Source organism: Macaca fascicularis, chromosome 10, assembly GCF_037993035.2.
Source record: "Macaca fascicularis isolate 582-1 chromosome 10, T2T-MFA8v1.1".
Lineage (NCBI taxonomy): Eukaryota > Metazoa > Chordata > Mammalia > Primates > Cercopithecidae > Macaca > Macaca fascicularis.
Window position 1 is genome coordinate 57602423 of NC_088384.1, and position 14946 is coordinate 57617368.

The 14946-nt window shown below is 42.1% G+C and overlaps 1 protein-coding gene across 1 annotated transcript; it reads left to right on the forward strand.

Annotated features, from left to right (window-relative positions):
* Positions 1–5319: 5319 nt before the first annotated feature.
* LOC135965283 (synaptic vesicle glycoprotein 2B-like) lies at positions 5320–10559 on the forward strand. The gene is made up of 2 exons (XM_065521804.2): positions 5320–5474; positions 8180–10559. The coding sequence occupies exons 1-2, from the start codon at positions 5323–5325 to the stop codon at positions 8361–8363; spliced, it is 336 nt and encodes a 111-aa protein (XP_065377876.2). The 5' UTR covers positions 5320–5322; the 3' UTR covers positions 8364–10559.
* The last annotated feature ends 4387 nt before the right edge of the window (positions 10560–14946 follow it).

Genomic DNA, 14946 nt, shown 5'->3' on the forward strand with positions numbered 1-14946 from the left:
ATTATTGCACAATAAACCCAACAAGTAAGATCGCACATGGAGCTATAGAGCCAAGGATGCGTGCCTGTAGAAAACTCCAGAGCTCCTTGGAAATAGTCAAGAATCTTTGGTCTAGGCGAGGGATTTTTGTTCATTTCCTGACAGAGAAATTCTGTGACAGTCATTTAATCTATTAGCACTTCAATAAGGGTAGTAATAATATCCACCCTGTCTCTTCATCAGATTATTGTCAGAAAAATATATACAATGGTCCTGGATGATGGTTTGATGTTTGAAGGTAAACTGTATTACTTTTATTATTTAATAGCAATACCACTTTAGGCTTTGGAGTTGGACAGAGCCATGTTGAAGACATCATCGAAAGGCCGTTTGACCTTGAATGTGTTCCTTTGCTTCTCTGGACCTCAGTTTCCTTATTTATAAGAGAACGGTTTCCACATCTAGCTGGTAGGGTATTGTGAGAATTGAACATGAGGTACCTGTAATACTTGGCACATTGTAGGTTCTCAAAAATGGTAGCTATATTCATGTATGCCTTGCCTCTTTCCATCGGGACTTGCAACAATTTGTTACAGAAATACATGCTATGAATGGTAAACAAGAAGCAAAATGTACACATTGAGGACCAGGGAAAATGTAAATTAGAATATGAGTCAAGGCCAAGGGTGGGGAAGTGGACAACATGTTATTAATAAACATGCCATTAGGGACCTGCCTTAGGGAGGTCGTTGATTAGGAAAGTTAATACGAAGATTCCTAGCAGCAATGTGCAAAACGAAACAAAATAAATCATAAAGTCATTTTGTTGGAGAGGAGGAAATTGATCAGGTCTTCATGGAAAGGAATTCTTTTCCTGGCATTTGGCTCATACTGAATATCACTATTATAAATAGTAGCATGCATATGCAGCATGGTGAGCATGAGAAGTGCCTGTGACCTCAGCTTTTTAATCTCGTGGTGAGGGTGGAGTCATCTCTTAGGTATGGCAGACTTCATGTTCTCCTCTCTTAGAGGGAGTGCCTGGTTAGTCCTGAGGCCCTATGGAGGAAAGGACAATGGCTTACTCATTTCCGTGACCCCTGTGTCCAGCGCAGTGCCTGCAGTAGAGCTGACACTCAGCAATGCTGCTGAACTGACCAGAACAGATGAAGATGGCCTCTTTCCTAGGTTAGCTCCAAACACCAAGCTTTCAGCAGAAGACACTACAGGTTGTCATCTTAAAAAAAATTTTGGCTGGGAGTCAGGTGGCTCCATCTCTTCCAAGATTAGCTTTATGTGTTGACCCAAGTCAACTTCTTTGAGCTTCCTTGAGCTTCCATTTCCATTGTTAAAATAATACCTCTGTTTGCCTCAATGAGATAGGGGTATGAGAGCAGACGTGACACTTCTGCCATTTGTCACCAGCCTTATGAGTCCCAGAGTTTACCAGTGGAGTCCCTGGTCTGTTCATGAAGCAGCTGAGGAAGTTTTGGGGGAGGCAGGGTTATAAGGATGGGGTGGGTGCCCATGTCGACGAGAACGTCCCACCACCTAACGACCTGCCACATGCTCCCTCATGGAAGTAGACTGAGGGCGGTGTGGCTGGGCACAGGGGCAGGCGGAATGGTGAGACAGTAGACATCCTTTCCCTCACCACTGAAGCCCTTCTTATAGTGAATATATGACAGATCAAAACAATTCCTATAATGCTAAATAAAGGCATGCTCTCCAATGAGAGATCTAGAACTAATATTTAATCATTCTTTATAGCCTACTCTCTTGTGAATGTCTCTGTTTTGTTTCTGAGCCAGAGGCAAGCTTGTTAAGAGCTCAGACAGGGCCTTCTGTGACTCTCTGCCCTTCAGTCTTTAGTAAAAGGCATGACGTGCAGTGGGTCGACTGTGATATTGGCAGTGCATGGTAAAGATGAGGTGCTCAATTAATACCTATTTCACTGGGATATGGGATGTGGGGGAACCACTTTGAAATAGCCCTATCCCCAACTCTCAGACCAACCCCGCTAGAAAATCTGCAAGCACATTTTTGTTCTGCTTAATCTGCTGGGCTCTTTGTAGTGTACAAGTCATTTCTTGTTATCAGTGGAGTAGAAGTTTTCCTGATTAGGCTGTTACCCACTCATTTATTCATTCAGTAACATTTATTTATACAGTACTTATTCTCTCAAGGCTGGGTGGGAGGCAATGGGAATGCAACAGTAATTGAAACAGACAATATCCCTGTGCTTATGGTGCAAATGATCTGTTGGGAGAGGCAGACTTCAACTAGAAATTTCATTTACCTCAACACTATGACATGCTTATTATTACTGAATATTATTAACGTTGAACATGTGTTCAATATTAACGCATTGAACCCTCACGATAACGCTATGAGGTAGGCACTAATTTAATCAACACTTTAGAGATGGTGACAGTGAAACAGCTCACAGAAAGGTGAAGCAACTCACTCATGGTCACACAGGTAGTATGTAAGCTGGCATTTGCACCCAAGCCTCCCAATTACAAGAGGAATAAGAATTATACAAGTGGAAGTACACTGAGCCCTGGGGACTTATAGTAGGAACATCTAACGGAGTTGAAGGATCAGGGAAGGCCTCCCTGAGTATTAGCTGATTTGTCAGATGATCATGTTTTGTGGTTATCAAGTGTTTGCCAGCATTTACTGTAAGCCAAGCCCCGTGGCTGGCCCCTCTGAGGGATGTATGGGTGTACAGGGTATTGTCTACAGAGCACTTGGGGTCCTAGGCATACCAGTTTCCCCTGTTCTAGTTCTCTCCTAGCTTTTGGAAAAAGGTTACCAGGCACCTGCTCACAGCCCTACCGCTTCCCAGAGTGGGCAGGATCCAGTTGGGCAGTTATCATTTCCTAGTTCATCAGCAAGGATTGGCACTAGTCTTGCAGCCCCAGGTCTGAGGGTGACACTCCGGGCTGAGGCCCATCCCTGGGGAGGCGTTTCTTATTGAGGCCAGGTCGGTCTCCGGCTTCTTGCCAATTGGAATACCTTCCTCCCTCAGGGTCCTGGTGCCTGGTGGGGCACTCGTGCCCTGTGTTCCGATTGGTTGTTTGAGACCTGCTTCCTTCCCACCTTTCTGTTCACCCTATTTCCACCTCATCGCCAGTCACTTTCCTGGGCTGCAACCTGTTTTGCCATGCTCTGCATCCACCTTGGCCTTGGAGCTTGCATACCCAGTTCCTCCGGGCTGAACTTACTGGATTTGGGCAGCATTTGACAGTCTTCTTTGGATGGGATCTCCTATTAGCTCTATAAGGGCTGTGCTGCTCATTTTCTGTTCACTCCCATCCCCACCCCAGAGATCTGAGCTGCACTTCTCCACGCTGCTGGGAGCCCTGCGAGGCTAACCTCGTGGACTGCATACTTAGATTCCCGGAGGGGAAAAGGGATTCACCCCAGATAGTTCTAGTAAGGAAACCTTACTCATAGGGCTTTTAGAGGTGTGGGCAGGGTTGTGGAAACAAATAAGGCAGGTGAGGCACCCAGACACTAGCAAAAGTGAGAAGCAGTTACCACCTCTATGACTATGAGTACAAGGGGGAGCAGTTGCACTCACAGAGCCCTGTGGGGGCTGGAACCATGGAACAAGAGCTACCTGGGAGGAACTGGGGTCTTGGAGGGATGCAGCCATTGCCAGAAAAGGCCTTCTACCCCAGGGGAGGAGTTGGGAAGAGGTACTCCAGCCACTTTCCCCTCCCAACTGATAAGAAAGTCCATGGGGTTAGTGAGTAGAGAGTATTATTCACAGAGCACATGTATAGAGTACAGAGTATAGAGTAGGGCTGAAAAGGGCAGGTCAGATCTCTGGGGTGGGGATTCTGGTAAATTCAGAATAGCACCGCCTTTCTTCAGGTTTCCCTTCAGTAGCCCATGTACAGGTGTGTTCTCACCAGGTTATAAGTTCCATAAGAATGGATTTTTAAAAATTATGTTTTTATTTTCAATGGATAAATTATAATTGTGTATTTTTACGGGGTACAATGTGATATTTTGATGCATATATACGAGGTGGAATGATTAAGCCAAGCTAATTAACATATCCATCACCACACATATATATGTTTTGTGGTGAGAATATTTGAAATTTACTCTCAGCAATTTTGAAATATACAATACATTGTTAGTAACTGTAGTCACCATGCTATGTAGTAGATCTTGAAAAGTGAGATGATGTTTCTGTGTCTGGCTTACCCCATGGACTGTATCTAGCATCCTGCCTTCCAGGTTCATCCATGTTGTCCTAAATGGCAGAATTCCTTTCTCTTCTCTTCCCTTCTCTTCCTCCTTCTCTTCTCTTCTCTCTCTCTCTTCTCTTCTCTTCTCTTCTCTTCTCTTCTCTTCTCTTCTCTTCTCTTCTCTTTTCCTACCTTCCTCTCTCTCCCTTTCTTCATTCCCTCCTTCCTTCCTTCTTTCCTTCCTTCCTTTCTTCCCTCCCTCCTTCTTTCCTTCTTTTTCTCTTTTTTTTTTGACAGCGTCTTGCTCTGTCACCAGGTTGGAGTGCAGTGGCGCCATCTCGGCTCACTGTAACCTCTGCCTCCCTGCTTCAAATAATTCTCGTGCCTCAGCCTCCCAAGTAGCTGGGAGTACAGGTGTGCACCACCGAGTCTGGCTACTTTTTGTATTTTTCGTAGAGACAGGGTTTCACCATGTTGGTCAGTCTGGTCTCGAACTCCTGACCTCAAGTGATCCACCCACCTTGGCCTCCTGAAGTGCTGGGATTACAGGATTGAGCCACTGTGACTGCCAGAATTCCTTTCTTTTTAATGTCTGAATAGTATCCCATTGTGTATGTAAACCACATTTTCTTTATCCAGTCATCTATGGCCACTTAGGTTGACTACATATTTTGACTATTGTGAATAATGCTGCATTGAACAAGAGGCACAAATCTCTTTGACATCCTGGTTTCAAATCAAGACTGACGTTTTGTTTTTGTTTTTTGACTGATACTGATGTAACTCAAGCACCTAGAACAATGTCTGGTACATAATAGATTCTCAATAAATGCCCCTATCTGCCCTGTCCCATCATTCTGAGCTGGGCAGCACCTTAGTGTGGTGACTTCAGAAGCCTTTCTAAGTCTGGTGATCTGACCCATGCAGAGGGCTCTAATGCCATGGCTGGGATGCCATGGGAGGGTTCCAGCTGTGCTCTCTCTGTGTGGAGGATGAACCTAATACTTCAGGGAGCCTTGGCTTCAGGTGTACCAGTGAGGCTGGGAGATGGGATGAGAACTGTGAGTGATAGCCGTGTGCAAGACACAGGCCTCATGTTTCTTTTTGACCTTGAACTCCCTCTGTAGGTGGCTCCATGTTAATCTCTGCAGTCTGCTGCTTCTTCCTGTTTTTTGGCAACAGCGAGTCTGCAACGATCAGCTGGCAGTGCCTGTTCTGTGGGACAAGCATTGCGGCCTGGAATGCTCTGGATGTGATCACACTGGAGCTGTATCCCACCAACCAGAGGTCGGTTCTTCCATGGGCTTTCCTCAGGGACTTGTTTGGGTTTCTTTGGTCAGAAGTCTACCTGCTCCCTGAACCTCATGCTGTGCATGGCCATCGTGGTCTTTCTGCTGTTCCATGAAACAAACGTCTCTTACGTTGAGCTTCTCCTGCATGGGGGACGGCATAGACCTGAAAGTTGGCAGGCTAGGGCTTGTTAAGGTTGGGAGGATGGCAAGAAGCAAAGGATGGGAGCAGACTATGTCCAGGAGAAGGAAATAAGAGTGAAAAGTTGGCAAAACCATATGTGTCATGTAATCCATAAGAGAGAACAGACCTGCCAATGGGAGATAAGGCAAAAAAGTGAAGAACTGAAATAGCACAGGGGCAGGGAGGTAAATAAAGCTCAGGAGGCAGCATGAAGTCCAGGGAATCTGCAGAGAATGTGGCAGGGAGGCCCAGGGGTCACTTTTATTTTGCACAGGTCATATATGGGAAGAGGCCCGATTTAAAGGCATAGGGTGAAAGTCATTACTTAGTAATTGTTTTTCTTTGTGGAGGGGAAATTGTGAATTTTAAGGAAAGAAGATAAGAGGCCTTGTGTTCAAAAAGGAATGTGAAATGGTAAGGAAGGTGGGTAAATGAAATTCTGCAAAAACCTTAGTGATATTTCCAAAATTGGCGACAGAGCTGTTGGGATATAGATAACCAAGGAAGAACACAATGTGTCATATTTGGAGCCCCTCTCATTTCAGTCAAAGAACTGCTAAGTTTTACACAAAATAACAGGAGGACAAATGATTATTATTTGAATATGATGTGATTTTACATCTAGGAAACCTAAGAGAATTAACTAATGAGACTACTAGAGAGAAAAAGACAATTTGGTCAGGTGGTCAGTAATAAAACTAAATTATGTATAGGTTTTAAAATATATTGAAAAAGTTAAAGACACAATTCAAATCCATTTAATAACAGGAGACATCATAAAATAATTAGGGATCAACTTGACAAGTGAAACACTTAAATGAAGAGAACCATAAAGCTTTACTAAGAGATATTTTTAAAAGACACATAAGAGAAGATAAATATATGCCAACTCAGTGACTTGGGAGGCCGAGGCAAAAGGATTGCTTGAAGGCAGGAGTTTGAGATCAGCCTGGGCAATATAGTGAGATCTCATCTTTACAAAATATATTAGAAAATTAGCCAGGCATAGTGTCATGTGCCTGTAGTCCTAACTACTCAGGAGGCTGATGGGGAGAGCTGCTAGAGCCCAGGGGGTTCAAGGTTATAGTGAGCTAGGATCACAACACTGCACACCAGTCTGGGTGACAGAGACAGACCCTGTCTCAGAAAATGTATATATTTATAGATTATGTATTTATATATAATTATGATAATATATAATTAATAGCACATAATTAGTATATTTTTATTATATATAAATAGATGTATATATATTTAAGAGACAAGATATACTTAATTTGGATAAGAAGATTCAATCTTACAAAAATGTCAAATTGTATTTAGATTTTTTCTAACATATAAGAGTTCATTCAAAATTCAACAAGTTTTTTTTCCCCCCTGGGAACTTGAAAAAAGTTTATTTTAAAAAGTACATATGTTAAAAGATCCAAGAAAATACAAAAACAAAAATACTAAGACAAACAAATGAAAAAGACTGGGTTGGTGATTATAAAGGTACAGTGTGGTACAGTTATAGACAAAAATGAAAGAAGAGTTTTAAGTACAAAAATATAGCCACTTTCTTAATAAACTTGTGGTATGAGAAAGAAACATTTGATTTCACTTGGGGAGAGGTAGTATTGGGAATATTGCCTCTGCATACAGATGGGGTCATGAAAGAATAAATGATTAGTAATAGTTCTCACTGGAAAGTGGGATTGAAAGATCATAATTAGGATTAGGGTTTGCTGTGGCTGACAGAAACCTCAAATACTTTGCTGTGGTCTTGAGAAGGTTAAGCATTGCATTTTTTCTTTCCTGAAAATGTCTAGGGTGGGTGGTGCAGGCTCTTTCTATCTCATTGCTTTTCATTGCATGGACTCAACATGGTCCAAAATGAAACCATCTGTGTTCCATCATGAAGCAGGGTAGAAGGAAAAGAATGAAGGGGAACAGAGCAAAAGGCCCACCCATAATGTCCCTTAAGGAAGCTTCTTGAAAACTGCCGCCACTCCACTTACATCCCATTGGCCAAAACTAAGTCACATGGCCATTCTCAGCAGCAAATGAGTCTGGGAAATGTAGTCCTACCTTTGGGGCAATGCTATTTGGGGGCAACTGGCAGTCTCTGCTTCAGGAGGGTTGAGAATGTTAAAAGGGGGAACACTTACATTTTCTGCTTTGCATACTTCTTCATCCTTTCAGGATTTCCATAGTAAGCATGTAGTACCAGTAAAAAAATTTTAAATATATATCTTTGGAAAAAAACAAAAAAACAAAAAAGAAAATCCTTTGAAGAAAATACTTCAAAATATTAACAGAGGTGATTGTCTCTCGGTGAAGAGGTTAGATATCCATTCATCTTTATATTATTCTGTACTTCCAAATTTGACTACAATGAGAATGTTATTTTTATATTTAGGGAAAAAAATTCCCTTGTACCCCTCTTCCCCCTGCAATAAGGAAAAGAAAGATTCCAGTCCTGTTCATCTAATGAGGTTCAGAATGTCAGAATTATTTCCATTCTTCTTCTTTTACAGAGCAACAGCCTTCGGCATTCTCAATGGATTATGCAAATTTGGCGCCATCCTGGGAAACACCATATTTGCTTCTTTTGTTGGGATAACCAAAGTGTTCCCCATCCTTCTGGCAGCTGCTTCTCTGGTTGGGGGTGGCCTGATTGCCCTTCGACTGCCAGAGACTCGAGAACGGGTCCTGATGTGAACCATCTATGGGAAAAGGAAAGGTCAAGAGAATCTTGTCCAGGACACTAAAATGCATCCACACTTCCTGCCTATCACGGTCCAGAGGGCACCTCGGATAACATGTGAGGAGAAGTTGACTTTGTGACCCCTAGTTTAGGACCCACTTCAGCTGTCAATATGTTTGTAACTCAGGTGACTGTTTTGGGGGTGCCCTGAGCCACCCTTAGAATCACAGAGCTGCGTGTTTAACTTCAGGTCTTCCCAGTCCAAGGCAGGGAGAGGATTCTCCAGTGAGTGCACACACTATGCCAGGAGTAAGCATTTCTCTAAGTCAAGTGCAAGGACTTACTTGCATTTCAAAAGGAATTAGAGGGTAAGAAATACCCAAGCTCCTCCCTAAAGCTCCTTGGAGCCCAACAACTTAACAAATCAACTTGGCTGGAAGTTAGAGTCATTATATGAAGATCGGGCTTGAAGTACAGGATACATATATTTTTGCATTTAAAAGTATCACCTATCATATTTTCCACTCGAATACTGGCATGGTAGCATTGAGAATACTCTGGTCTGGAAAGCCAAATATTTGAGCAACATCTATAGAGATCTACTTTTCTCCTAAGTCTCCTAAGCTTTCCATGATAATTAGGTGATACATTTAAGAAGGATATTTATTTCTGTTTTGCTCTATTCAAAGAAATTGAATGGGTTAGGTATTCTGTAAACTAAGTTTGTATATAACTTTATTTGGGTTTAATTTCCACAACTGATATCTGCAAATATTGCCAGCATTTTAGCCATATTTTGAGAGAACTTGGTGTTTGAGGTCCCAGGAAATGAGGTCTGATCAAATGAAATGCAAGCACAATTTCTTAGAGCCATTTAACTTTCTGCTGGGAGGATGTACTTAACAAACTCACGTTGTACAGTCCCCTTAATCCAGACACTTTCTTTGTGCAGTTGGAGTGAGTAGTTAGTTCTCTCTATTATATAGATGACTTGTGAAACTCAAGCTTACCATCTTCAGTGCTGGCATTTTACTTTGCCACTCACCCCAAAACAATGTGAGATGTGTTCAGTGGCCTCTGGTACTCTTTCTGGCAAGAATCAAACAATGAGGGGACTGAGGGAGGGATGGGGAAGTGTAGCCACAGTTCTTCCAAGTGTAAATACTTTTTGTTTGTTCTAGCAGTAAAATGCAAATGCAATCCATATTTGTTAGAATGGTCGGGTCTCATGAGAAATCTATGCTATGTGTCCAGGGCTTTTGAAACAGAGTCCATTGGAGTGGGAGTTAGGGAGTACAGTGGACGCCAAATATGTCTTTCTTCAGTGCTTAAGAGAACTCTTTCCTGAAATCCAGCCTTGAACATAATCAGGGGTGTGGGTTGGGGGAGGAGCCTAGGACAAACCTGTCTGATGAAGGTCAACAATAGACTGAAGTCTTGACTGCATGGAAGAGGAACATCAGAAGTGTCTGACAATGGAGGGGACAGTAGCTATGCACAACCGCCAGTGGATGTGAACTTGAACCTGCCCAGGCCGAATGAACATCAGCCTGCAAGAACTAGTTCTTTGAATTGATTTGCAATGCTCTCAATGGCTATAAAGTGCCACATTTTCCCTGTCAGAGATCTCTAAAAATTTCAAACAGAATAATAATGGCTGCATCGAGTGCTTTCTCAGTTTTGGAGAAATGCTTAGGTCCTATGAGAGCTTCGGGACAGCTTTCTGTAATTTTCCTCAATTAACGGGTTGGTAGGGGTAAATCTTATAACACCTTTCCACCGTCGATTTGTGATCAGTTTTAATGGTTAAAATGTTTACTCTGCTTCTGTCAACCCTCACCTTTTTATTTACACCCCTCCCTTTTTTTTCTGTACAGGGAGAGAAGACATATCAACTCTGACTGGACACCATGATTCCTCCAAATATATATACCACTGTGTATTAATCTTTCTCTCAGTGTTTTATAAGGGTACCTAACATAATGCTGTGTCAATAATGAAAGGCTTGATGTAATATAGCTGTAATTTACCTTCCATATGGATGCAGTGGTTAGGTTCATAAAAGAGAATTGTGTGAGTCTGGGATTACCACATCTAAAACATTATTCTTTAATGGGATAATACAATTCATTGAACAGCTACCACTTAAAAAATTTGCAGGACAATTAGAGCCTGCATTTCTAGTTAAGATGGATCTTGTAAATTTAAAATCGGATTAACTTTTGAGTGCTGGGGTGGCTGCAATAATTTGGGGGCTAACTCCATTTGGTTTCCAAGCTCTCACTTCTGCATTATCTTTACGGGTCTTTAAACCAGCCACCTAACAATCAAGGGCAATTCGCATCTGATCTATCACTCAGGCCTTTGTAAAGCGTGCATCCAAGCTCTGCAGACTTTTCTCATGAAGGATTGTCTAGCGCGAGTACCTGGCTACTTAAATGCTGTCACTCCTGCTGAGATAAATGCGTCTTTAAAAATAGTCTCTGTGGGCCGGGCACGGTGGCTGAAGCCTGTAATCCCAGCACTTTGGGAGGCTGAGACGGGTGGATCACGAGGTCAGGAGATCGAGACCATCTTGGCTAACACGATGAAACCCCGTCTCTACTACAATATACCAAAAAAAAAAAAAAAAAAAAAAAAAAAACTAGCCGGGCGAGGCGGCGGGCGCCTGTAGTCCCAGCTACTCAGGAGGCTGAGGCAGGAGAATGGCGTAAACCCAGGAGGCAGAGCTTGCAGTGAGCTGAGATCCGGCCACTGCACTCCAGCCTGGGCAACAGAGCAAGACTCCGTCTCAAAAAATATATATATGTGTATATATATATAGTCTCTGTGGCAGGTCACTGGGGGACAATCTACAGCATCTGGCCATCCACTTCTTTTTCATTTCGTGTTCTACCCCAAGAGACTCCCGATGTCGGCTGTGGAGGGTTAAAAGGATGAAGCTCTCCTTTGTTTAGCAAATCTGTTCACAGTTCATGATGATGTGTTCTATGATGCCAAGCTTGGAGATAGTTGCTTTCCGTAGTCCCAACTGTATTGTGTCATCTCCTGATACTGATTTTTGATCTTTTGTTTTATTAAAAATAATTAGTGAAAGAGGTGTGCCTATCTGTGAAGTTTGTAGTACATTATCCTGAAGTTATATAACAAATAACGCCGAACCCCAGCATTCCCTGCTACCTTGTGTTCATTAAAACTAAATAATAAAAATAACTGTAAGAAAACCTTAAGAACTGGGGTCAGAGATTATTTTCAGGCACTAGGGTCTCTTCTGTATTCCTCAATTGATTGAATCAGCAGGGAGAAACATCGAGAATCGCTTCCTTCAACTTTTTATTTTGCAACGTGGGGACCTCAAGAGGTTAAATGATGTGGCCCAGGTTACATGTAATGTGAGGAAAGGGTGACAAGGCCTAAGGTGATGCTCTCATGACAATTCTGGGGAAGCCTGCAGTTTGAGGAATGGGACAATGTGACACATATTCTCTGTTCCCTGAGACCATTCATTGACTATTCCCTTGGTGGCTTTACTAGAATGAGAGGAAGCATCAGTTTAAACATAAGAGATTAGTATTCATTCATTCATTCATTCATTCATTCATTCATTCATTCAGCAAATCCTTACTGAGCCCTGACTGTGGGCCAGTCCCTGTGCCAAGTCCTGGGGACACAGTGATGAAAAAACTGGTTACAGTTTCTGCCTCCTGCCTCATTCCACTTACAGGGAGTAGGCAAGATGGATAGTAAATTGGCCATAAACACTGAGGACAATGACCTGACAATCCGCAAAATGCACCTTTTGTTTGTAAAAGGATTGCTACTACGTTACTTGTCAGCTCTGGATTTCCAAATGTGGTGGCTCCCTCCTCTTTTTTTTTTTTTTTTTTTCTTTGAGGAGTGTACCATTTTTTTATCTTTATAAATTAGGTAAGGGAAATGATGCACTTGCCCGTTTTCTACAGACCTAATCGATTTTTACCTAATCAGTTTTACAGAAAGTATTACATGGAAGAAGAGATAGGGGCCAGGAAAGCAAGAGGGACATTGGTGAGTGGGGTAAGAATCCCAGTAGCCCTGAGAAAGGTGTCTCCACTTCCACATCTGGCTTTTCTAGGAGGCATCTGTGCTAAATGACCTGGGATTGTGTTGGATGGCATATGACTGAAAGTTCAAAGAAACCAATTTATAATAAGTTTACAGTTTAGGAAAAAGAATTCCCTTTCACCCCTCATCCCCCTGCAATAAGGAAAAGAAAGAGCCCAGTATCACCTAATTATCGTGGAAATTATTTTACTCTCATATGAAGGGAATCTGGAGGAAGGAAAGCCAGGGCTGGTGTGGCTGCCTTTTGATCCCTGGGAGCACACTCCTGCCTTCAGACTCCTTGATCTTTAGTGCACAGTTTCCATCACTGAGGCTGCCTCATGGGCTAAGATGGCTGTTGAAGCACTGATCCTCGCATCCACATTTCAGGCAGGAAGCAGGAGGAAGGGCAATGGGCAAAGGGGCTGTGCCTTGCAGCCGAGCCAGCCTCCCTTTGCTGCAGAGGAGGCAGGGAAATGTGGTATTTACTGGGAACATCGCCGCCCCTCCTCCAAATTGAGGGTCTTGGCTCCAAGGATGAAAGCCGGAAAGGATAGGTGGATCAGTGCTTCTTAAACTTTTGCATGCTTCAGAATCACCCAGAAAGATGTTAAAACTCACTCTGCAGGGCCCCACCCCCAGAGATTTGGATTCAGTAAATCTGGGGTGGGGTCTGAAGAATCTGCATTTTTTAACAAACTCCCAGGTGACACAGATGGTGTCAATTCTCAAGCCATATTTTGAGTAGCACTGACACTCTTCCAATAGGTAGTACTTTCATTTGTCAGGGAAGTTCTATTGCTCTGATAACTTAAAATCAACCCAACCAGAAGCTCACAAAAACTAGCAACCCATGAAAAATGATCAACATTTCCCTAGAGCTCTGAGACAACTAGTGGTAGTGCAACAGTAACCCAAAAATGTCAATGAAAATATTTCCTTCCCCAGAAACTGCTTGGTTTCACTCAGGTCCTGTCCTTATGGGTCTGCGTCTGGTTGCAGGGCTTGAAGTATTTCGGAAGCTTAGCAAAGGGTGAGCCCTTTCCCCTGGGGGTTGGTGATCTTTGTTTTGGCCATTTCCACCTAGTGAAGATTTTCATCGACAAATATGCTTGTGGCATCTTGTAATTCATTGTGTCTTATGATGGGCCTCTGATTCTATAAGCTTCCCCCTAGCTAGGGATCCACAGGAGTGATCAAGATGTGACTGGATGTGAACCTGACCTGCTGACAGTCCACCTGAACTTGCCTAGAAATGTCTCTTGAAAAGGATGAAAAGCCTCCTCCTTTAGACAAGGAAGACAGAGTGGGGTAAATTTATCTACATAGATCTCATTCGAAAACAAATTTACAGAATGCAGAATGGCTACTGTGTGTCTTGTGCTATGCTAGGTCTCTCTCTCTATGTGGACTTTGACCCTGTCCAAAACATTGTGTTTTTGTGTGTAGTTGTGTCACATTTAGGCCCAGCCCTAAGAACAGTTTGAAAAAAAATCACATACAGCCTTTGATTATGAGGCAAACTTAAAGTACATTTTGTTTGATTTGCAGAGGCATGGTGAGGAATTTATATGCATGGCTGTTGTGGCAGCAGTGAGATTTCCAAAAAGATGAATGATGAAATGAAACAGACTGAAGCTATCTCACAAATGTTAAATGGAGAAATAAAAGTTGTTATGGTCATTGCTAATTACAGAATGAGCAAGAGATTTATTTAGTAGGACCATACTATAACCCTTGGAAGGTTCAGTTTATGAGCTGGAGCACAAGGATTTACTGTCATTTCACCAGAAAACACACATTTAGCTGTCCATTTACCTTTAGTCCTACTGACTTAAAATACTTTAAAATTTCAGAAACCATTAATATGTATTCCTTTAGAAAACAAAGCTCTTTCAGAAGTTGTCCTCTACCAAAGTTAATGTGGTCACCACATTTGATGATTTTGCTAGGTAGGGAGGTTTACTTAATCACAGCTACTGTCACTCAGGAGGATGAGCCATTCAAAAACGATGGCCCTGTCCTCCACTTCTTACCTACCACATATAATCTCAGTAATTCAGATTTCTCTAAATCAGCATTAGTGATCATTTCAATAGGGTATGAACAAAAGGCCTATAAAAATAGCTTTCCAGCTCACCACCAAAAATGCAAAAAATGGTAAGTTTGTGAGGTAATGCATGTGTGAAATAGCTTTAGTCACCCTACAATGTGGGTGTGTATATATACAGACATACGTATATATACACATTATGTTGTACACCATAAATATATGGAATTTTTACTAGTCAATTAAAACTACAAATAAAGTGGCTTTCCAGAAAAATTAGATATTGGACTCTATTACAAAGGAACTGCATAAAAATACTTACAAACATAACTATAAGCAGTTGATGAGCAAATTACAAATGACTCTTTTTTATTAAAGCATTCCTCCAAAAGAAAGGGAAAGCAAATTCCATAGACACCCAAAATACTGAAAGTGACAAAACAATACTTCTTTAAAATGTATTT

Excerpts from the sequence above, each read along its gene's own strand:
- LOC135965283 (XM_065521804.2), top strand. The coding sequence starts at position 5,323 with ATGTTAATCTCTGCAGTCTGCTGCTTCTTCCTGTTTTTTGGCAACAGC. Across the intron at positions 5,475-8,179 it reads CTGTATCCCACCAACCAGAG|AGCAACAGCCTTCGGCATTC; the intron begins GTCGGTTCTTCC and ends CTTCTTTTACAG.